The sequence below is a fragment of the Chanodichthys erythropterus genome, chromosome 8 (assembly GCF_024489055.1).
Source record: "Chanodichthys erythropterus isolate Z2021 chromosome 8, ASM2448905v1, whole genome shotgun sequence".
NCBI classification, from domain to species: Eukaryota; Metazoa; Chordata; class Actinopteri; order Cypriniformes; family Xenocyprididae; genus Chanodichthys; species Chanodichthys erythropterus.
The window spans coordinates 7,006,484-7,030,932 of record NC_090228.1 but is presented as its reverse complement, the minus strand read 5'-3'; the positions used below and the strand labels follow the sequence as shown (position 1 = coordinate 7,030,932).

Below are 24,449 nucleotides of genomic sequence, written 5' to 3'. Positions count from 1 at the left end.
GCTTTATGCATTTAAGAAGTAACTCACTTATAGTGCATGACTGGAGAAGGATTCTAAGAGGAATTTCTCTTAAGATCCCAAACAAAATGGCATATGGTTCTCAATAGCGGTCTTCTTTGGACATATGCATGTGATAACTCTGAAAGATAGGTTTAAATTGTGATTACTATTCAGTAAAGTGTTGTGCAAAGGGCAGAGACATTCAAAAAAGAGAAAACCTTGGGAAGAAAGCCAAAGCAAACAGCCTCCTTTCTACACTCACTTAAGCACAGGAAGCCAAGTCAGGGAATTTTGCATTCATAGAGCACCCAAACATCAAATTACGGCTAAAAAAAGATGTGCTAATTGCATTAGGGTGACTTCTAGCCACGATTTCTTGCTGTGCGGATGACACCAAGAGTTACAACACGATGAAAGGTGTTATGGTTTGAAAAGCAAAGAGATTAATTATCGTCTGAAATGTTCGCTCCCATAAAAATGAACGTCTCTCAAGAGGGAAAACAAAGGCTTACAGCATCTCTGATAGTGTGTGTGTGTGGGTGGCGTCTTTTACCTTTATTAAAGTCAACATGAAATGACATTCACAATGAATTCCACATGAATCATGCAAAATTACAAAAGTTAATGGGGTGAATTTTGATTTCATGTGGACTTTCTAGTTACTGCAAAACATGCCGTGGTTTAACCATTGACTAAAACTTTAGTGCATTCACATGTTCTGATGAATACAAAGAGAAATGTATTTCAACCACTATAAAAAAAGTGACTAACTGATGAGAATGAATCTTTGTGCTGTCATATAAATGAAGTGGCACACAATGGACCATATTTCCCTGGACTGAGAGCTCTGGAGATCGGCCTGAGTCATCAATTAATCAGCGACCCATGTGGTGCTATAACTGACTCACCACTTCATATCTGCCAAGAATAATCAAAAAAAAAATTAAACATTTACAGAGAAAATCAACAGTGGTCTAGTGGTAAACAAGTTTGAACAGTTCAAAACGAGACAGGGATAGCTGCAGGTCGGAGAAATCGACATGCCAAATGGTAGAGGGTTAGTATTTGCTACTAACCCCTAACCCTACCCTACCCTACACTTTAACAGGCAGCTTTCACGACCTGACTTTCGGTACGCCCATCTCTTCAACCAGTAGAGATCAATACTTGTCAAAAAGGGCCCTGCATGTGGGGACATCCAGGCCCAAGAGATGAGTAATTTCTTCAAATGTTAAAATATTTTCTCCTATTCATGCAGCAAACCTGTTTGAAAACAGTAATTTTTGCAATTCTATCTCATGACATTAGAGGCACAGAAAAGTTTCTTCCTTCAAATTTAGCATTCTCTGCTCTCTCAAACCACCAAATCTTGTTTTTATCAAATTGATTTTTCGGTTTCTTTTTCACCTTTCATCTTCCCACCAGCAGAACGTGGTTATTAAAGTAGATGACTTCCTAATAGAATACAAATGACCATCCAAAGACATTCACCTGGCATTTCAAAATGAGTCTCTCTGATGTGTCATTTCTTGATCTCATCACCCCCTCATCTCCCTATCTTCTTGTTTTCTTTTTGTCCATCAGTACATTCTTTATCTTTCTGGAAGAGAAAGATTCCAAATTTTGTCAACTTTAGCAGTATATTACTGTATCACATTAATGGCTTTAAAATTAACATAATGAATAAAACCAAATAAACTGAATAATTCTGATTTCACAAGGTCTCTAAATCATTGCAAACCAATAGAGAAACAGAAGAAAGACTGGAGTAGTTTGCTTTGAAACTATCCTGCCTGACAAAAACAAACAGTGTATTTTTGACCACTGACTTTTGTCCCACAATGAAGGTTTTTGCTTTTTCAAAGGATGATGATTACCTAAGTACACCGAGACATCTTTACCTGTAAGTCTTTCCTGGAATACAGGAGAAATGCATGCTTAAAAATAACCCACTTCTCTGACACAGCAGCGCTTTCGCTGCACTCTGTAATTACCAACAGTGCAATCAGCAGTGTCGTTCATTTCACCTGATTGACAGGCGCTGACGGCTCAATTGCAGGAAATGTACAACTACGAACTTCATAACTAAATGGAACCGACATGCGCGGGGTTGCGCGGCTCTCTGTGCATCCGTGAGATCCTTCCACCGTGTGACACCTGACCTGTAAGCATCAGTATCCGTCACATTTCATCTAAAATAATGCCTGCTACAGACTCCATGCCATACCTCGAATGTAGACGTCAAACCCTGACGGAGTTTACCGATCAAAACCACATGTAGCCAAGTGAAATGGATTTTGCTATTTGAACCAAAGCCAATGAATCTGCTATACATTCACAGTACAGTCTTGGAACGCTCCACGTAATCTTAATATTACAGTAGAGTGCCTGTGCATTTCTCGAAGAGGGAAGGGGGGGCGGCCATCGATTTGAAAGCGAAGCATTCTGAAGTGCTCTGCCGCAGACATTCAGCCAAAGTAATTGCCGTGAGTGAGCTAGCAGAACTGGCCACGGACAAATAGGTCACTTAATAGGTTGTTTACCACGCACTTGGACATGATTCATGGAAGGAAAGCAGCAGAGGTCCTGTGGACCGGGCCGCGGAGGGAATTCTGGGATGGCGCTGCGATTATGATGGACAACGCATTTGTAACTGTGGGCTTGCTGCCACTTTCGACAGAGCCAACACAACCCCTACAGAAAAGACCAGTGAAAAATCACCAGCATATGTTACATCCCCAGCGCGCATTGCTCCCTGCCCACCTGCTAAACCAAAAGAATATCTTGTTCAAACCAGAACAGCAATGGTCGATCAACTTCATCTCCTGCAAAGGCTGGTCTAACTAACATTACTAGCCTATAACCGGGGGGTGGGGGGGCCACACTTTAGTTTTAGTTAGTTTTCGAGCTACAAAGTGCCAATATTTCTCTAAAACCAGTCAACTGACCAGCCTCAGCAAACAAGATTAGACTAGTTTAAGATAGCAGTTTGCAAGTTTTAGTTGGTTTAAGATGGTCTCCCATCCTGGTCAAGGTAATTTTCCACCTATTTTTTGAGCTACAAAATGCCAAAAATCTGTCTAAATCCAGTCAACAGAGCAGCAAACCAGCTTAGACTGGATTAAGATAGCAGAAATAGAGGTCACAATGCAATTTATGCAGTTAATGGATTCCTTGGTGTAACCGGTCCTACTCTACCTGCTCTAAGCGGGATTCAAACTGATGTCTCTGGCATGGGAAATGGGCCTGCTAACAAGGATGCTAAAGACCACAGTCTAGCATTACTCTTGAGGCCAGGGGAGTGAAGTTTACACACACAACTCTTACTAGTTTGCTTACGTTACACTCACCCCCCAAACCTCACTCTCATTCGAATCACGGCACCAAATGTAACCGGTCCTACCCGATCCGCTCCGAGTAGGATTCGAATCAGCGTCTCCGGCATGGGAGGCGGGCGTCCTAGCAAGCATTCTCTAGCATCAGTCGCTAGCATGCCTCGTGAGGCCAGGTGAGTGAGGTTTACATGCACAGCTCTTACTAGCTTGCTTCCATCACACTGGGAATCAAACCAAACTGTGTTGCTAGTGCTATTCTCTACTATTTGAGCTACAGGAACACATCTAAGCGTTTACACCTTTAAACGACACGCAGAGGTAGCATAAACAAACAGGAAATCACAGAAAATGACGTCTCACATCGAACAATGATTGTTTATTCACATTTACACCAGACAGAAAGCACAGAAACTACTGTAGCTCACCTTCTACATGCCAGAAATCTAGAAAGATTGATTAAACCAATTTCAACTGTACAGTCTAGAAAAGGTTTAATAAAGCTAAAATTATGGCCAAATGAAAATCAGTGATATTACCATCAGAAGGGACCACACAAAGTGTTGGCATCTAACAAAAAATACTGACAGTTTACAACTGTCACTGTGGCAAAAACCTCTGACAAAGAATATGAAATCTGCTTTGAGGAAACAGTCAGCGTGCGTTCACCGAGGGCGTGATGGCCCAATTATTAGTCTGTTGACATCCCTCTTCGATACAGCCAAGAATCCTCTCCTGATGCTTTCATGTGGACTGTGAACCCCGAGCGAGGGCAGAGAGCTTCATGACAACAGCGAAAGCGAGGCTGAAGTCTGCATCACCATGGAAACAGTGAAACCATTGAAATGTTGCCGTCTCTCTACCATGAAAAAAGTCCTTTGAGCAGAAATACACCCCATGCAATCACTCCATGAGGAAAGCGTTTATGCTAACAATTTGATGACTGTTTTTACTTCTTCATTTTATCAAGCAATTTGTGCATAGCACTATATTTTGTTTGTGGGCATTAGTTAGAGAGCCAAAAAGCTGTTTTGAAGCATTTACAGTGGGGTCCACATTGAAAATCTTGCATTTAAACCTGGAAATAAAATGAAAGGCTCAGAATTTTGACATTGTTTGCTTTTACACAATCAGCTTGAGTGTCATTAATGCTTAAGAGTACTGAGACATTGTGAAATAATAATTCTAACAACCAACCAGGGGACAAATGCACAAAGCAATCTGTAAAAAGACAATAAGTAGAGCCTAGAAATGATAAACATGACCTCCAGTTAAGTCATAAGTGTCTTTGGGTCTCATTCATGAAACATTCGTAAATATACGAGTAAATATGTGAGTGATTTGCGCGTAAACAGACTTTCCCGAAAACTCTCCTCCTGATTCACAAATACTTCGTAAACGTCAGAAGTGATAGTGAAATGTGTGTGTTAATGAATTCCAATCAGTCGTAAATGGGACGCGCGTGCACGTTCATTCTCAATTACCATAAATCCCGCTCATTAAATCCGACTGACAACTATATATGGGCATCATATTATGACACCAAACGAAGGATTTTGGCCATTTTTTAGAAAACAAGTTCCATAGTTTGCCCAGCCCTATTGAAATCAATTCATTATTTGATTAAAGTGCTCCGTTTGCAGATGCTATAGGTGCGTTCACGCGGCCTCGTAATTCCTGTAGTTACAAGATTCTAGCTTGTAAAAAGCGTTCACGTCCTCGTAGAGTTCGTAATTACAGTTTGTAAGCTGGGAGTTTTCTGAAAGCTCCCACATGTAACATGTGGCCACTATACCACCTGACCGCTGTAGATTGATTTATTAGGCGTTGATAGTGGTGCCATGGAAACGCATAATTTCCAGTCCAAGGACCAACAGGACGTGAACAGCTCCGAATATAACGTCATTTCAAGATAGCGGTAAATACAAGGTGACGTGAACGCAGCTTATTACTGGCTCTCACAACAAAAGTAAAAAGGAAAAACATATGTGATTACTATATATAATATTTTTTTCAAAATGCTGTAAATATGAACCTTATTAAGGTGAATCAAAATGCAGCCTTATTAATGAGCAAAACGTTCGGATGTTAAACGCACTATTTAGGCTACGCGTGACTGGGAGCAGGTGTAGATTTCTTTCGTACCAACTAACATTTGGAAAATATGAACATTTTAATGAATCCGAAAATTTACGCCAGAACCACTTTACACACGATTTACACAAAAATTCGTTCTGCTCTTGTTTCATGAATGAGACCCTTTGTGTTAAGCATTTGTTTTGAGGTGGGACTCTGGCTTTATAACTCCATACCTTCTTGCAGAGGTTTTCAAACTGGGCTCAAGGGGCTGCAGGGGATACTAGGATCTTTGTGGAAAAGTTCATACAAAAAAAAGTGTTAAAATATAACCAAAAAATACTGTATAATAAAATAAATATTTAATAATGTATAATTGTAAATCATGTGAAAATAGTGTATAATAAAAAATAAAAAATGACTAAAGACTATAATGGTCTAAAATCATGAGATTAATCACAATTATTTTTCTGTCTATGGTATTATATTATATATTGCATTTTATGCCACAGGCCTAACAGTACTCTTAATGGACTTCAACTTATACATATGTTTAATACTTTTCCACAGTATAAATGGGTTTTTATAAATATATAAATATAAATAATATATATATATATATATATATATATATATATATATATATATATATATATATATATATATATATATATATATATATATATTATATATAAATAATATATATATATATATATATATATATATATATATATATATATATATATATATATTTTTTTTTTTTTTTTTTTTTTTTATATATTTATAAAAACCCATTTATACTGTGGAAAAGTATTAAACATATGTATATATATATATATATATATATATATATATATATATATATATATATCCTGGCCATAATCATTCCCTATACACTCCATATGTCTGAGAAGAAATGTTCTTGGAATTTCATGACATAAGTATTTTGTTTCATCCAACTCGACAACCAATAAAAAATGCTTATCAAGAAGAAAACAAGCAGTTTTCTAGCGCTGCTAGAAATATGGTATTCAGAAATAATCTGGATAATCTGCATGTAAAGTCATTCCGACAGATATATTAAGTTTCCAACTAAGGAGAAAAATGCTGATAAAGTGGTGTTGACATATATTTTTGGGGACAAAATAAAGGTTCCAAAAGGGGGTTTTCGCAGCGAATGGCAAAGAACCCAGTGTTGCCAGATTGGAAATGTCCAATTATCGTACCAGAAGCTCAAAATTATCGTATTTGGAAGAAAATTATCGTACACGACTTTTTTGTATAGGTAAATGAACTAAATTAATAACTAATTATTTTTACAACAGAAAGAATCAATACTGAACTAACTTAAGCTGGACAATCACACTATTTTTGCTGCTGTACAGCCAAAATTATGTTCTCTCTATCTCTGTAAAGCTATACTTTGACACAATCTGCATTGTAAAAAGAGCTGTATAAATAAAGGTGACATGAGAGTCAAATGTACATAATACAGCTATTTATCTATAGACCAACAACTTTTTGACATGAACTGTAAATTACCACAATACATAAATAATTATTAGGCGTGCCTTAGTGGGAAACAACTGACCTAAGCGCCGCTGCAGAAACGTTAACTTGGCCTGCGTCTCAATGTGCATACTATCCATCCTAAATAGTATATAGCATTTTCAATACTATTTCGGGCGGATAGGGTGGACAGTATGCACATTGAGATGCAGGGCTGAGCTCGTGAGAGAGATTCATTCTCCACAATGATTGGCCGAGAACACGTAACAAGAGATGAGATGGAAGACGTGCCTAACAAAGTTCAAGTTAGGATCCACACAGCTAGATCAATGAGCCGATTATAACGACCATCATTTTAAGTGTCACAAAATACTGAAATTATCGTACATTATGGGATTTTTTCATTATTGATCGTACATCGTACAGAGGTCAAAATTATCGTACAAATACGATAATTATCGTACGTCTGGCAACACTGAAAGAACCTTTCATTGAACAGTTCTTAAAATAACCTTTTTTTTCTCTGTGAAGATTATGAACATTATCCACTATAAAGAACCTTCTGTGCAAGGAAAGGTTTTATGGATGTTAAAGGTTCTTCATGGAACCATCAATGCAAATAAAGAATGTTTAACCTTAATTTTTATATACTTATACTTACTGTAGGATACTTAGAAATGACATTACATCTGCATAGATATACCGTACAGTACAATACAATGCATATGTATGTATATATATTATATATATTTTTTTATTATATATAAAATTAAGATGTAAGGTTAGCCTTTGAGAGGCAAAAAGGTCCCGCTGTAACCACCCAGGCACTGGCCCATGAAATGGTTTTGGATTTTGGTTTTGGGGTGAATTCAGAAGCGGTGCAAGAAAAGGAGCACAATCGCTTGTGTAATTTATCTTTGTAAAAGAAAGAAAGAAAGAAAAAACACAAGACAGAACACAAACAAAACAAGAAAATAAAGTGGTTTGGTCTCAAAACCATTGATCATAAAATCCATAAAGATTTGACAGCGCACCAGATTGGAACTAGGGCAGTGAGCTTCCTTCACTTTGAGATGCAGCAATATGGAAAAAAAGAAATTAAACCCAGAGGTATAATTGGATAAAAAGGCAATCAAACGACTTTGATATTAATTGATTTTATGATTATTGGCCCACAACTCTCAGATTTTGAGTGCAAACACTATCTGCTTAGCATATTCACCATAAAATATAATTATGCAGATAACTATGGAGAACACATCAAGATGCTTTGTGGGAGAAACTTACCTTGAAGTCATTTCACAGTGTCCCTCTTTCAGTTGTCCGGCCATGAGTCATGAGACCAGTCGTCCTTCGTCTCTGCCAGCATCTGAGCTCTGTTAAGTATTTAACATCCAGAACATTAGCACAAAAGCCACAGGACAATCCATTCGTCATGTCTCCTCAAAGGAATTCATTATGGATGTACCAAAGACTCTGTACAAAGACCCATCGTTTCCAAGTCTGTCTTTTTCTTATCTCTACTAAGAAACCTATTTCAGTGCACAATTAATCAAGAGAGAGTGTTTTGTTTTATTCCAGTACAGGTGCCTTGGTCTGTTGTGTCAATGGAAAACCGTAGGTTTACTAAGGGGCTGTTTACACAGCGCCATTTTCAACTAAAAACTGAAAACTTGTTATGCATTTCTGCCATTCATTTACACGACAACGGCAGTTTGGGGGCCTGAAAATGCTAACTTTTGAAAACAGGTTTCAAAGTGCATGTTTTTGAAAATGAAACCATTATCATCTCTGTGTAAACTACAAAAACACAATTTGGGAAAACAATGACGTCATGTGTATGCGTATTACGTGTTCAGTCTGTTTCTTTACAAAGTAACATCGCTACTGGCCTGGCATGCATACTACAGTGTATGATTTACTGTGTAATATTTACATATTATTATATATAATAATATATATATTATTATTATATATATATATATAACCAACAAAAGAACCAACAAAATATTAATAACTGATTACATTGGAGTCAATGTATGCTTTTTCCTGAGAGCTTTCTGTTTTTCTATGCATTTTCTATGCCTTTATATTTCACTTTTTGCATAAAATAAAACCTGTAGCTGTACTTTAACTTTTTTTGCCAAATAATTTTGTCAGATGACCAAGTTTAGTGTTTTGTTCTTCCCTCATATTTAAAAAATATTCAATATTTTCCTCATATTTTAATGGTTTAATCAAATTTGTAGGTTCAATCACTTTTGGCCTCTATTGTAAATAGATCTATATTATCTTTTTAATATGATTACGAGATATATATATATATATATATATATATATATATATATATATATATATATATATATATATATATATATATATATATACAGTGCTAAGCATAAATGAGTACACCCCCTTTAAAAAGTAACATTTTAAACAGTATCTCAAAGAAAAAAAAAAACAATTTGCAAAATGTTGACAAGACAAAGTTTAGTATGACATCTGTTTAACTTATAACATGAAAGTAAGGTTAATAATATAACTTAGATTACACATTTTTCAGTTTTACTCAAATTAGGGTGATGCAAAAATGAGTACACCCCACAACAAAAACTACTACATCTAGTACTTTGTATGGCCTCCATGATTTTTAATGACCGCACCAAGTCTTGTAGGCATGGAATGAACAAGTTGCCAACATTTTGTAACATCTATCTTTTTCCATTCTTTAAGGATGACCTCTTTTAGAGACTGGATGCTGGATGGAGAGTGATGCTCAACTTGTCTCTTCAGAATTCCCCATAGGTGTTTGATTGGGTTCAGATCAGGAGCCACTGAATCACTTTCACCCTGTACTTCTTCAGAAATCCAACAGTGGCCTTAGATGTGTGTTTAGGATCATTGTCTTGTTGGAAAAGTGCACGACGAACAAGGGCACGGAGTGATGGTAGCATCTTCTCTTTCAGTATAGAGCAGTACATCTGTGAATTCATGATGCCATCAATGTAATGCAGCTCCCCGACACCAGCAGCACTCATGCATCAGTTCCAAAAACATTTATCTTGGTCTCATCACTCCAGAGTATAGAGTCCCAGCAGTCTTCATCTTTGTCAGCATGGGCCCTGGCAAACTCTAGGCGGGCTTTTTTGTGCCTGGGCTTTAGGAGAGGCTTTTTTCATGGACGGCACCCATGCATGCCATCCTCTGCAGTGTACGCCGTATTGTGTCACGGGAAATAGTCACCCCAGTTTGGCTTTCTACTTCTTTAGATAACTGCAGTGAACTTGTATGCCAATTTTCTTCAACCTTTCTCATCAGAAAACGCTCCTGTCGAGGTGTTAACTTCCGTAGGTGACCTGGACATCTCTGTGAGATGGTTGTAGTTCCATCTTTTTTAAAATTTTTGTACCACTTTTGCTACAGTATTCTGACTGATAAGTAAAGCTTTGCTGATCTTCTTGTAGCCTTCACCTTTCTGGTGTAAAGAAATTATTTTCTTTCTCAGGTCTTGTGATATTTCTCTTTCATGTGGTGCCATTGCTGACAGCATGAAATGGGAAGGGGTTTTAACGCCCTTTTATAGTCAATTGTCTGCTGGACACCTGTGTAATGAATAATTAGACTCACCAGTGGTTGAATTCTTGTTAAATTAGACATTTGTAGTCTAAAATTTAGCTTTGCTCCAGAGACTTTCAGTGGGGTGTACTCATTTTTGCATCACCCTAATTAGAGTAAAACTAAAAATATTGTTCGCCAAGTTATATTATTAACCATACTTTCATGTTATAAGTTTAACAGATGCTATATAAAACTAGTCTTGTCAACATTTTGGAAATTGTTTTTGTGTTCATTGAGATATTGTTTAAAATGTTACTTTTCAAAGGGGGTGTACTCATTTACACTGAGCACTGTATATATTTGTTATTAAAATATAAAAATCTATATTCTCATACATATATATTGCAGTATATAATGGCAAAAAAAATTATCTTGTACAGTGATATAAGATCATACTGCCATTGGTCATACTGTCAACACCTACTAAGTCAGCTAAAAAAAGACCAGTATTGCTAGTCGCCAGCATATACAAGTTGTGTTTTGGATGCTGTTCTCCAGCTTCTTATATACCACCCACGTATCTTTATCATCCAGTTCTCCATAACTCTACCATCCCACCCAGCTTTGAGCAGCATGTAAGGGCCCTGGTCATCGATCAGCGCTCGAATCGCCAAATATTGAAAAAATTAGAAAAAATGTTTTTCTAGCAGGTCAGGACAGTGCCATTCATCTTCTGTCGTATGTGTCCTGCATTCAAATAAACGCTTTAGCAGAGAGCTTGCATTTCAAACCAGGTGATAATCTCTGAACCAGCATGTGGGAGGGAAGGGAAACAGGTTGGTGGGAGGAAGACAAGGTCGTACAAGCACCATGGCAGGCTTACAAGGTCAATACTTTTTAGTTTGGCAGGTGTGCTCTAATTAAATGGCATAGATCTGCACGGCACGCAGATAGTGAGATGCAAAAGTGCTAAAACCCCACCACGACATACGCCAATTAATCTGTGGCATGGGGTAAAAAGAAACATCGGTAGTGAAGAATGAAGCAGATTTGTTTTTTCCATCCAACTGGACAGAGCTGCAGTCAGAGCTGGCAGGATCCCTGAGAGATGTCATTTTCAGACATATTTGGAATGAAAAACATAAGCTATCATTCATGGCATTAAGTACACAAAGGTAGACAGTAATTTGACATGGAGTGACACTCTTTATATATGACTATAAACTGTCAAGGGAGACCAACCAATCAAAATGAATTATTACTGAGGCCATTTGATGGCATGATAATTTATCTTAATTTTTATTTTAGCTACTCTTCAGTCTCTCACCTGCTGTCAGTGTGATAAAAAAAAAAAAAGTTTTCAAGTGGTTTCTAAAAACCACAAGCACACACACATACACCTACAAGGGTTGTCAGAAATAACAAAAACACCAAATTAACTCAATATGAACACGAAAGACAAACTTCCTCTAATGAGATATTATTGTTCTGGTTACATCCACTGACATGTTTTTAACTACTTCATAGCAGGGGGGCTCAAAATCAACTGAAAACTAGCGGTCTCTCCAAGCTGAAACCTTTTCGAAAATCACAGAACCTAAACCCAAGTCTCTGAGCAAACAACAAAAAAAAAAAAAACTCAGTTTCATTTTATTTTAATCAGCACAGTGTGAAATCTTTGATGGAAATGTTTTCATGCTCTAGCAGGAGATTTTAATAAATTCTAGCTCCGCTGTTATGAAACGATGTCTGGTGATATTTACATCCGATTTCTTTTGGTTAGTTTAACAAAGTTCAGAAATGTAACTTCTTAATTTATGCTTTAATCACTTTTGTTAAACCACCGTTGTGTTCAAGATTTTCTTACTGGCAATGTTCTTCTCAGGCCCCTTTGTCTTTCACTTAAAATCTTATTTAGTTTTATAAACTACGTGAATATGCACATATAGGCGAGTTGTTCTGGTTTAATTGGGTTGTATCACACGTCGATATGAAAAGGTTCAGTTCTCAATCTAACCAGCCTAAAACACACCCATGGGCAATTTATCTTTGGTTCTGGGTCTGCATCAATGGTGTCACATTAAGCATTTATGTATAATCTGTGATACTTTTATCTGAATTTCACATGTCAGTTATTATTTTCAAGGCCCTCCTCATTGGAGCCATTTAGACCCATTGTCCATTTCCAAAGAAGCTCATCCAGTGAAAATCCAGTGAAAAGTTAATTACCTTATTACATAACCAAAACTGTAAAGTTTTTTTTTTTTCTTGGCCCATGTTAGTTAATTAAGCTATGAAAAAGACTAATTTATTTTCTTTTGGTTAAACCTACAGAGATGTTTAGTCATGATATAGGCAAACTCAGAGGGATAATTTGCCATTGATTCCCTTGAGAATTTCTTACAGATTCTTAAGAATGCCGTTTTTCTGTTTATGAGCAAAATAAGGTCCATTGTGTTGTATGACAAAACTTTCGCGTTTTGTCATACAACATAAATTACACATAGTAAAATGTGAATTTTGTAGCCAATTACAGTAAGTATAATGTTTAGTTAGCAAGGTTAGTGTGTGTAATTTGTTATGGAACAAAAAGTGAAAAATCTCTTCAATTAATGTTAACCACATACTATTTTCTAATAATACTAAATCGCTCTTATAAAAACCCATAAGAATTTCTCCCTGCTCAAAATGCTAAACTGTTTTGATATTCTAGCTAAGTTACTGGTTTTGCTGGTCATTAACTAGTTGTTCCAAAAAACATATTCAGCTATATTTCAAGCAGGAATCTAGCCTCCAAATAAACATTTAGAAATACTTTACTTTGACTATTAAATGTGAAACGCATAATGAGGGGCGAAATTACGAATCCTATTATGGCAACATGTCTTAGCTCATGAATATGAATTATGTTAAACAGACGTTGCCATCCAATTGTAAAAATATATTATTTAAGTGACGCTAACGTTGCGTCGCTACTTTCCCAACGGCTCGTCCTAGCTTATAAATATTAATAACCAGACCTTTCCCATAGTATGGTTCGTAAAAGCAGGAAATGCAGCGAGATCACCTGACGCGTCGTCATTGCTATTGCGCTTCACTCCCAAATGACCAACAACATGGCTCCCAAAGACCAAAATACACACATGATGCTCTGCCTTTTCCTCCTGACGATTGTCCAGACCGCCGAGGCATTTGACGGAGGAGATGCTGCGGCTTTACTGCTGGGCGCGACCGTGTCGCTCGTGGGAATCTGCGCGTGCTTGGGCTGGTACGCGCGCACACGAAACGGCCAGTTTTAATGACCAACCTGCTGATCAAGGCCTCATCCGGAAATGTGACCCAGTGCTGAAGGGCTGTTGTGCATTTATACTGAAGAGAATTGAAAATGCGTGCAGAGGAAGGATCTATATGGATAATATAAGCTGTTGGTTTTCTTCTTGACGTATTATCCCTATCAGTGACACTAGGAAATTCCTTCCTTCCGTCCTGCCCCAGTGCACCACGTGAGAAACTTCTACAACAGTATCAGCGTTAAAAAGTCCATTAGATTATTACTGCATGAGAACGAGACCACAAGATCATTCTCTGACACACTATGGACTTGGACATTCTGGTGGGCTTGTGTTGTGTTGGTCTTCTGCCATGTTACAATCACTGCAAAGACAATCCGCTTTCATTTTCAACACTGCATCACTCCTAAAATTGTTGAATGCTTTCTCTGTCTGCATAAAGCATTTAATACTATTACCAATGTGCTTTAGAGAGGGAGGGTGATGCTGCTTGCTTTGTCTGTTTAAAGGTAATAAACTTTATGAAATACGTGCCAATTGTGTACAAAGACTCTGTTGCAAATTGATAGACCATGCTCTCTGTAGTGACACAAAGAAACTGGAATAGCTCTTTTTTCAATTTATTTGTGGAAATAAGTGTTTCTCTTTGCAAAATACACACCAAAATATACAGTGGTTACAAAATGTACAGTATTTGGACATGCAAATCATTTTTCCAAGTCATTGCATTAGATAAAATACTAAACTTAAGTTTTAAATTGATATCAAACTATATTATGTATGTGTGTGTCTGTATATGTATGTATGTATGTATACACACATGTATGTATGTATGTATACACACATTACATACATACTGCATATATATATGTTTTAAATATATGTTTTAAATTGATATCAAACTATATATATATATATATATATATATATATATATAGTTTGATATCAATGTAAAACATATGCAGTATGTATATGTATGTATATATAGATAGATAGATAAACTATATATATATATATATATATATATATATATATATATATATATATATTAGTTTGATATCAATTTAAAACATGTAATATGTATATATATAAATATATATATAGATATCAAACTATATATATATATATATATATATATATATATATATATATATATATATATATATATATATATATATATATATATATACATATATAGTGTGATATCAATTTAAAACATGTATATATATATATATATATATATATATATATAAAACACACATTACATACATACTGCATATATAAATGTTTTAAAATGATTTCAAACTATATATATATATATATATATATATATATATTAGTTTGATATCAATGTAAAACCTATATGTAGTATGTATATGTATGTATATATATAGATAGATAAACTATATATATATATATATATATATATATATATATATATATATATATATATATATATATATATATATATATACATATATAGTGTGATATCAATTTAAAACATGTATATATATATATATATACATATGTTTTAAATTGATATCACACTATATATGTATATATATATATATATATATATATATATATATATATATATATATATATAAAACACACATTACATACATACTGCATATATAAATGTTTTAAAATGATTTCAAACTATATATATATATATATATATATATATATATAGTTTGATATCAATGTAAAACCTATATGTAGTATGTATATGTATGTATATATATAGATAGATAAACTATATATATATATATATATATATATATATATATATATATACATATAATTAGTGTGATATCAATTTAAAACATATGTAGTATGTATATATATATATATATATATATATATATAGTGTGATATCAATTTAAAACATGTATATATATATATATATATATATATATATATATATACATATGTTTTAAATTGATATCACACTATATATGTATATATATATATATATATATATACATATATATATATATATAAAACACACATTACATACATACTGCATATATAAATGTTTTAAAATGATTTATATATATATATATATATATATAGTTTGATATCAATGTAAAACCTATATGTAGTATGTATATGTATGTATATATATAGATAGATAAACTATATATATATATATATATATATATAAAAATAATTAGTTTGATATCAATTTAAAACATGTAATATGTATATATATATATATATATATATATATATATATATATATATATATAGATATATAGATATCAAACTATATATATAAATATATAGTGTGATATCAATTTAAAACATATGTAGTATGTATATATATATATATATATATATATATATATATAGAGCTCTCAAAATATATATATATATAGATATCAAACTATATATATACATATATAGTGTGATATCAGTTTAAAACATATGTATGTAGTATGTATATATATATAGCCACTAGATGCCAGACCATATTGTAAAAGGTTTTTGCAACCATTTTACATTATCAAGTTATTATTAAGTGTTCAAAAATACCTTCGGGGTCACTGTATGTCCAGTGCCAAAGATGCAATAGAACTAGACACCCATGTTGGTTCTTATTCAGGGCAATGAGGTGCATCACAAACAATAGGCCGTGTCAATTATTGATGCTGCTGAGTAAGTGTATCCTGTGCTGAACCATATGTAATATAGGCTACTGGCTCCTTCTAACATATTCAAATACACAATGAAAGTAATAATACCCCTAAGTTTAAGTTCAAGGTTTCATTTGTCAAATATGGAATGTTACACTGTGATACAAAAGCAGTGAAATGTATATGATACAATATAAACAAGAATGAAGTTTTGTTAAATATAAGGTGGCTTTATAATAAATATACAAATCCCAGCATTATTTTCTATCTTCCATAGATAGATAGATAGTGACATATAGGCTATTGACAGATACAGTATACACAGTAAACATGTATTATAATACATGCGACGATGCATATAGTTCACACTGATAAAGGGCAAAAGGGATCCGTGATGCTGCTGCACCCATCAGTGCAGATGATGCTGCTGCTTGCTGCTGGGATCACAAATAGCGCCAGTGCGCATGCGCCGTCCGCACCGTTTACTGTATAATCACAGTGGGGGAAAAAGAGCAGGCAACAAAACTAAACCTTTTTTACGGCAAAGTGACTGCTGCCATGTAAATAACCGCCAGGGAAACAAAGGGGGAATATCAACAGGTATGTTTTTAATTGATATTTCATAGCGTTGTCTCTGTTTCACTCGATATTTGCATGCATGTATTTGAAGGAATTGCTGTGCCTATAATGGACGCTCAGCCATCCAGAAATCAATCCGTTTTAAAAAGCAAAGGGAAAAATAGACCGTTTGTATACTAAATTCACACGCAATCACCCAAATGATCCTGTATCTGTTGCTTATTTTGATACAACGCACTGAAACGTGTTCAATGGTGGATGTTTTTGTAAAAATGCAACTGGAGACACAAAGGTTTATTATTTTATTATATAGGGAAAGGTGGTTCTTCGTGCATTTATATGAAAGAAACGGCGGTTATTGTATAGAGTCGGTTTATAGATGCAATCCATTGTTTGTTTATTTATTTTTTTACTCGAATTCGTCATCATACCAATACTAATAAACAAATAAATCTAGGTTAGAGAGAGAAAAAATAGAAATGTAATTCTAAAGCATGTGCTTTTCCCCAAATGACTTGCATTAAATTGTGTTGTTGCACTGAATGTATGTATGGAAGCCACAAATAGTCTATATGTAAATATATATATGATATAACGTGTAGCATTTCTTCATATTCCTTTACACAGTCAGTCATATGAGGATTCATGATTGATTTTCCACAGTATCATGATAAACAGAGAGAATGAACACGGTTAGATTCTGCAGGATCTTTGGGTGTGATCAACAGCTTTTCTTGCTGCATTTCGACAAATGTTCCTTTCGGGTGTAGCTGATAACAATCATTAGATTCCAAGCCTTTTTCCATTATACCACAGATGAATACGCCTCTAGACGGATGTCTGGTCGCGGTGATGAGCATCTTGTCGACTACACTCTCTTTCTTTGCCATTATTTATTTAATTTGCCTTGGAAAAGGGGAGATGTTGGGGGTGGGGGTCTGTTATTTTAACCAGGATTTATGTTGGTGTCCAATGGCGAATCCTTGTGCTGAATTAAGCAACTGTATGAGCTCGACTCAGACGGCATACCGTTGCAGCCGCAATTTTGTATGCAATTAGAGAAAAGAATCTCAATGACAAAAGAAATGAGCGATGCAATGCAAAGCCCCCCAGTTTGTTTTGTGTGAGCGAATCTTAATGGGTGGATCGTGTTTTTCAGGGATCCTTTTAGGTGTGATGAGACAAAGGAACAAAGGATGCCTTAGAAGAGAGGCAGCGAAGAACAAGGCTGGAACCTGCTTCAAAGCACACCAGATGGATCTATCGCTCCACTCTCCATCCAGATCATGATACTTGGCTAAAGCTTTAAGCGTTCTCTATGATCCCTTCTCCATCTATGGCGAACTACAGCCATGCAGGGGACCACAACATCTTGCAGAATGTCTCTCCGCTCGCCACTTTTCTTAAACTGACCTCCCTGGGTTTCATCATCGGTGTCGGCGTGGTCGGAAACCTCCTGATCTCCATCCTGCTGGTCAAAGACAAGAGCCTTCATCGAGCGCCCTACTATTTCCTGCTGGACCTCTGCGCTTCGGACATCCTCCGCTCGGCCATCTGCTTCCCCTTTGTGTTCACCTCCGTTAAGAATGGCTCAGCCTGGACGTACGGCACGCTGACTTGCAAAGTAATCGCCTTCTTGGGCGTGCTCTCCTGTTTCCACACTGCCTTCATGCTGTTCTGCGTTAGCGTTACGCGGTACCTGGCCATCGCCCACCACCGATTTTACACTAAGCGGCTGACCTTCTGGACATGCCTGGCCGTCATATGCATGGTGTGGACTCTGTCGGTAGCCATGGCGTTCCCTCCGGTGCTGGACGTGGGCACGTACTCCTTCATCCGTGAGGAGGACCAGTGCACCTTCCAGCACCGCTCCTTCCGTGCCAATGACTCGTTGGGCTTCATGCTGCTCCTTGCACTCATCCTCCTGGCCACCCAGCTTGTCTACCTCAAGCTCATCTTTTTCGTCCACGACCGCCGAAAGATGAAGCCGGTCCAGTTCGTGCCAGCCGTCAGCCAGAACTGGACCTTCCACGGCCCGGGGGCGAGCGGCCAGGCCGCGGCCAACTGGCTGGCTGGCTTCGGCCGGGGCCCCACGCCTCCGACCCTGCTGGGAATCCGGCAGAACAGCAATGCGGCGGGCCGCAGGCGTCTGCTGGTGCTGGACGAGTTTAAGACTGAAAAGCGGATAAGCAGGATGTTCTACATCATTACCTTCTTCTTCCTGAGCCTGTGGGGACCCTACCTGGTAGCCTGCTACTGGAGGGTGTTCGCCCGAGGCCCAGTGATCCCAGGAGGCTACCTGACAGCGGCCGTGTGGATGAGCTTCGCCCAAGCGGGAGTCAACCCCTTCATCTGCATCTTCTCCAACCGGGAGCTCCGGCGATGCTTCAGCACCACGCTCCTCTACTGCAGAAAATCCAGGTTACCGAGGGAACCCTACTGTGTTATATGAAGGTTCAGTGGCATTTTTCGTTTTTCCGATGTGGTTTTTGTTTGGATGCCCTGGTTGATCAGGGATGTGTTCAATTGTACAGCTCTCTCCTCCTCCTCCTCCTCCTTCTCCTCTTCCTCTCACTCCCTTTTCGAGGCCTGTAGTTGAACCGTCTGAATGGAATAAGATGATGAACGGACAGAGGACACGTCTCACGTTTATGTTCTAGTAAACAACCAATGCGAAAGGCCATTTGAAACCCAATATGCAAAAAAAAAAAAAAAAAAATGAAAAATTGAAAAAAAAAATTGAAAAAAATTGGAAAAAAAATTGAAAGAAAAGAAAAAATGGATACATCAAGAAGGGACTGACCTTTGCTTTGGATATCTATAAGACTCTGGAAAGGGTGTAAAAGAAATCAAACTGTTAAGGAATCACTGGAATTTGTGTCTAAAAAGTTGCACTAACGAGAAGACCCGAAGATGCTTTTTTCGCTCAGTTGCATTGCAAGGATGTCTTGTTTTTCCCAAACTGAAATACGAATGCTTTAATCTGCAACAGACTTCTCTTTCACTGTAAGTAAACAAAACATGTGGGGTGACTAACTCTGTTGGAATACACCTTCACGAGAGGATAAATTGGTTTAAATGTAAGTGATATCTTTTTTCCTTTTAGGGTTGGGTTGGGGTGGGCTGGTGGGCGGGTCTTAAGGGGGCGGGTCCTGTCGTGTGGTTTTCGAATTGCAACTTAAATTATTTCCTGTAGTTTTATGATCCATATGGTATGTCTCTGTTGTCTGGCAATGTTATTTTCTTATCTCATTTTTCTAAGTCTAAAAACAAATGTTTGAATTTTAAAACGTTGCTCTTGAGAACCTTGTACTTAAACTGACAGTGGAGAACCAGTTAAGCTAAGTTCAGTGTGGCATTTCCATGTACCCGAACACGCAAATATTGTTACAGATACCACTCCAGCTGTTCTTGCCTTAATGGTTCTGGTGTTTTGTTCATGTTTTCATTTGCAAGGTGAGGGTTGTTTTCTAAATCGGCTCCTCTAAAATGTCTCCTCGAGGCATATTGGGAGGCTTTTCACATCAGGGTGAAGTGCATTTTGATTTGAAAAACACTATCCACCACCATCACAGGCACAGACTGTGCACCGACAGCCCATTTCTTACCCTGTAACGTTTGCTACACCCCACCGAGTGCGCAGAGCACAGGGAGCATGTGTGCGTGAGTGTGCGCGTGTGTGCGTGCTAGGCGAACAGCTGTCATGTCAAGACCAGAGCCTTAGTCTGAAATCTTGCACAATTTGTAAAAAATGTAATAGGAAAAACAAAAAACATTGTATTTAAGGCACAGAGTCTTGTTTCTACTTTCCCAACATTTGCTCTCTACTAATTGTTTTGATTAACTTACTTTTTCTCTTGTGGCCATTTTAATATTTATTCTGTATTCTTTTTGTATATTATAGGTAGATAGTGTGTAAGTTTGTGAGTCTTTCATTTTGAAGTCCCGAATGTGAGTACTGTTTAAGTTAGGACTGCAATTGCTGAAAGTTAACTGTGTAATCTGTTGCTTACATTTTTGAAAATAAAATTTTACATTTTGCAAAACCTGTTCTTGCGATTTACTCCCAGAAAAAGCACCGGCCTGGTCCCACGCTTGGTTTAGCAGGCCCAAAGCAAAATGAAAGCTCAATTAGCGGGGAAAACATGTATAAATATTGACCGAGGCAGGCTAACAAGCTTATCTTTGCTATTAATGATCGCTTCGCATTCAACTGTCATGATTAGTCTCTCGCTAATATGTTTCTGTGGCCTGTTTGTGTTCCTGTTTAATTACTGTAAAAATGTCCTCTTGTCTCCTCTCTGATATTACTAGGCTCGCTTTAGCCATTAAGCGCTTTTTGCTTTGTCACTTTACCTCTTCATCTTCTCCATTTCATTTCTGGCTAATTTCAGACTGTGTGGAGTTTGTTTGGATGCCGCTTTTCCCTTGTGAGCGCTGTTGAAAGTGATGAATTATCTCTGCATTCTGCAATACAATACAATAGCAGAGTTTTTCCTCTGTTAAATGTTACATTTCCAATGCGTATTTTGAACTGACCTGAAAAATGCTTCAAGTAGGCATCCATTTGCAGCAAAAGCGCCCACTGTTATAATGTGAGGAGTGTCATTAATATCGCTGAGAAGTTCTTCATTTAACTGCAGCCTTCGTCAAAATCCATTTAGGTTTTGTAGGCGACCAGGGATGCTTTCATTTGAGTCCATTAGCCCTTAAGTAATAGGATGCTGGTTAGAATAGATCCTGCCAAATATTTCAACAGCCTAATTTTAAAGCCTCAGATTATATGTAAACACCCATAGAAATGTTGACATATGTGGGACACTGCATATCTAAATTAGTAATGGAGCAAGACCTGGTGCATTTAGCAGTGGTTTCCTCTGTAAAGGTCAACAGTGTCTCATGACCTTATGTCAAAATTAATCAAAAGTGTCAAGTAAGATCAAAGAATTAGGACTCATTTCCTGTCTCTGTAATTCATGTCTTTGAGATTAAAGTCATGCCTCTACTTAATGTATTTTGATTGTGCCAGTTAAATTACACAATTTCCAATGGGTTTGACATTAATATACAACATGTGTTCTTTTCTGTTCACATTTTCTTGCATTTGTGCATAGAAAACCATTTGCTCGCTAATAATCTCAATGAATGTGGATTCTTTAAACTGACTTTTCAGAGAAGATATGGGACAGTCATCATCATTTCTATTCATTGATTATTTTTACATAGAGGTGCACTAAGTACTTTTGTTTATGTCTTGTTGACCATGCAACAGTCCAAAAGATTCACCAAAATTCAGTTAACAATACCATTGTAGAAATATGCTATTCACAGGCACATTTGTTAAGTGAATGTCGATGGTTTCATGCTCTTGGCAGCCAATAATTCATCTCACATTGTGGTTGACACAAACCATATTTATCCTTGTTATAAGCGAACCCTATAGCTTGGGTTGTATTTTCCTTTACCTTAATTCTGCAACCAAAAGTGTTCAATATTGAGGAAATGGAGGGTATAGAGGTACAAATAATAGTATTCAACAGGTCATGTGATGTCAACCACCACGAGGGGCAACCACCTTATGTAGAATAAAACAACTTTTTCTAGCCCACTGATAATACTTATTTGAGTTTACATCATTTTAATCATGTTTTCTAAACTAGCACTACAGGAACTATCAGCGACGTAAGTGTACTATGATTGGTCAAATGCATGTCAGACATAGGCACCCAGCATTTTTAAAAAGTCGTGTAAACAAATTTACTTCACAAACATGGAAAACAGCGATAACGGCATTTACCTGTTGTCTGCAGGGTTTTGTTCTTTTCTCTGCCTCAATGATATGTAATACTGAAAGTTGTCATAGGAGATTTCATCTCTACCCTTTGCTCTTTCAGTCGCGTAAATTATGCGTTTACATTCCATCTCTGTTATCACAAAACCCACGACACACAACAAACACAGCTCTGATCACGGCATCCTCCATCCACCGCTTTTTAACGTTTGTAAATGCCGCGCTTAAACAAGCTGCTGCCCGCCGATTCAGAGTTCCTATTCCCGGTGCGAATGCAACCAGGAACATGGCCCGGGGGAGAAATTAGTTCTTGGGGAACTATCCTAGTGGCTAGTTCCTATAACTGAGTTCCTAGAACTATTCGGTGTGAAAGCCCCTATACTAAATTTCTTGAAGTATTTACTTTCTTAAAGCATGTTTCTGGTCTTATTTTGTACAATTTATAGGTGTACATAAAAACATAACCTTTTATCAAAGTATAGTAACCTCCACCCTGGTGTAACAAAACCCTCTTACTTTTTCAACCTACTATTATATTATGCGACACAATCCAAAAGATTTTTTCTCAATGAATATCCTGTTTCTCTCAGAATTATATGGAGCCCCTAAAAGGACATGATAAATGTTTTTGCATTCTCTCTCAAAAACTTTTGCACTCTGCCAAGAAACTTTATGTTCGCAAAGGTTTTATGAGCAAACTTTGCATTTGAAAGGTTTTGCGAGCGAACGCAATGTTTTTCTGGGGAACGCAAAACATTTGTGAGAGAGCGCAAAAGCATTGACTCATTTTTTTTTCCACCACCATGTCCCTTTAGAGGCTCAGAAATATGTAACATTACAAAAGTAAAATGGGTTGCATATACTATTGCCGTCGACTTTTATGTTTATTTGTAGGAATGCAACAAAGCATTGCAAGATGAGAATCCTGAAAGACAATTTCACAATTTGTTCTCTGCCAAGGATATGTACATCTTCCGTGGATGACATTTTTGCAGCCTTCAATGTAACCACAGCAGAATAAATGCCAATTACCGTCTTTGACAAAGGCTTCTATGCTTTGTTCTGTTGCTGCCTTTAGCATGCAATAAACCTCAAATAGACTTGTGAGAGTCAAAGTAGTCCATAACATGGTTGACCAGCCTGGCCGCTTTAATGCATGCAAAGGGCAAAGGCCCCTCCTGTAGCATGCTGATGTACTTTGATGGCTTTATGCATGTATGTTCCGTCAGTTCATTACTTGACGTGTGTGAGGCAGGTGGAGCGGAGTGGATGGGGAAGGGGCGATGGGGGAACTTCATTACCGCACTGTTAGCTTGAGCTGTAAAGCACGATTGGGGCCACAAGGTCCCTGCTTCCCTCAGCATCCCTGGTGAAATATCACAGAGTCGGCTAACAGTTATCAATGTTTCAGGAGACGCCTGGTGCTGTCGAGGCAGAGCCGGAACAGCGGGGTTTGTTCTAGCTTTCGATAGGGCACAGAACTCCTCTAATGTAGCTCTTGCGGATCGATACCTAAAGTGAACAATAATGGATAAGTCATTGTGTTCGTTGTTGAATTTGTGCCCTACAAACAAAATTGGCTCAATGCTAACTACAGCAGAGGGCTTCGGCATTGTCGCTTCAAGCAATCCACTTTCTGTGGCATTAAAACTCAAATATTACCATTAATATTTGC

The 24,449-nt window shown here is 36.9% G+C and overlaps 2 protein-coding genes across 2 annotated transcripts; both read left to right on the top strand.

Annotated features, from left to right (window-relative positions):
* Positions 1 to 13,528: 13,528 nt before the first annotated feature.
* LOC137023825 (small integral membrane protein 30-like) lies at positions 13,529 to 14,435 on the top strand. Its single transcript, XM_067390914.1, has one exon. It carries the CDS (start codon positions 13,580 to 13,582, stop codon positions 13,772 to 13,774), a length of 195 nt encoding a protein of 64 aa, XP_067247015.1. The 5' UTR covers positions 13,529 to 13,579; the 3' UTR covers positions 13,775 to 14,435.
* A 3,866-nt stretch (positions 14,436 to 18,301) lies between these two features.
* On the top strand, positions 18,302 to 19,659 carry gpr85 (G protein-coupled receptor 85). The gene has a single exon (XM_067390913.1). The coding sequence runs from the start codon at positions 18,302 to 18,304 to the stop codon at positions 19,433 to 19,435; it is 1,134 nt and encodes a 377-aa protein (XP_067247014.1). The 3' UTR covers positions 19,436 to 19,659.
* Positions 19,660 to 24,449: the final 4,790 nt, after the last annotated feature.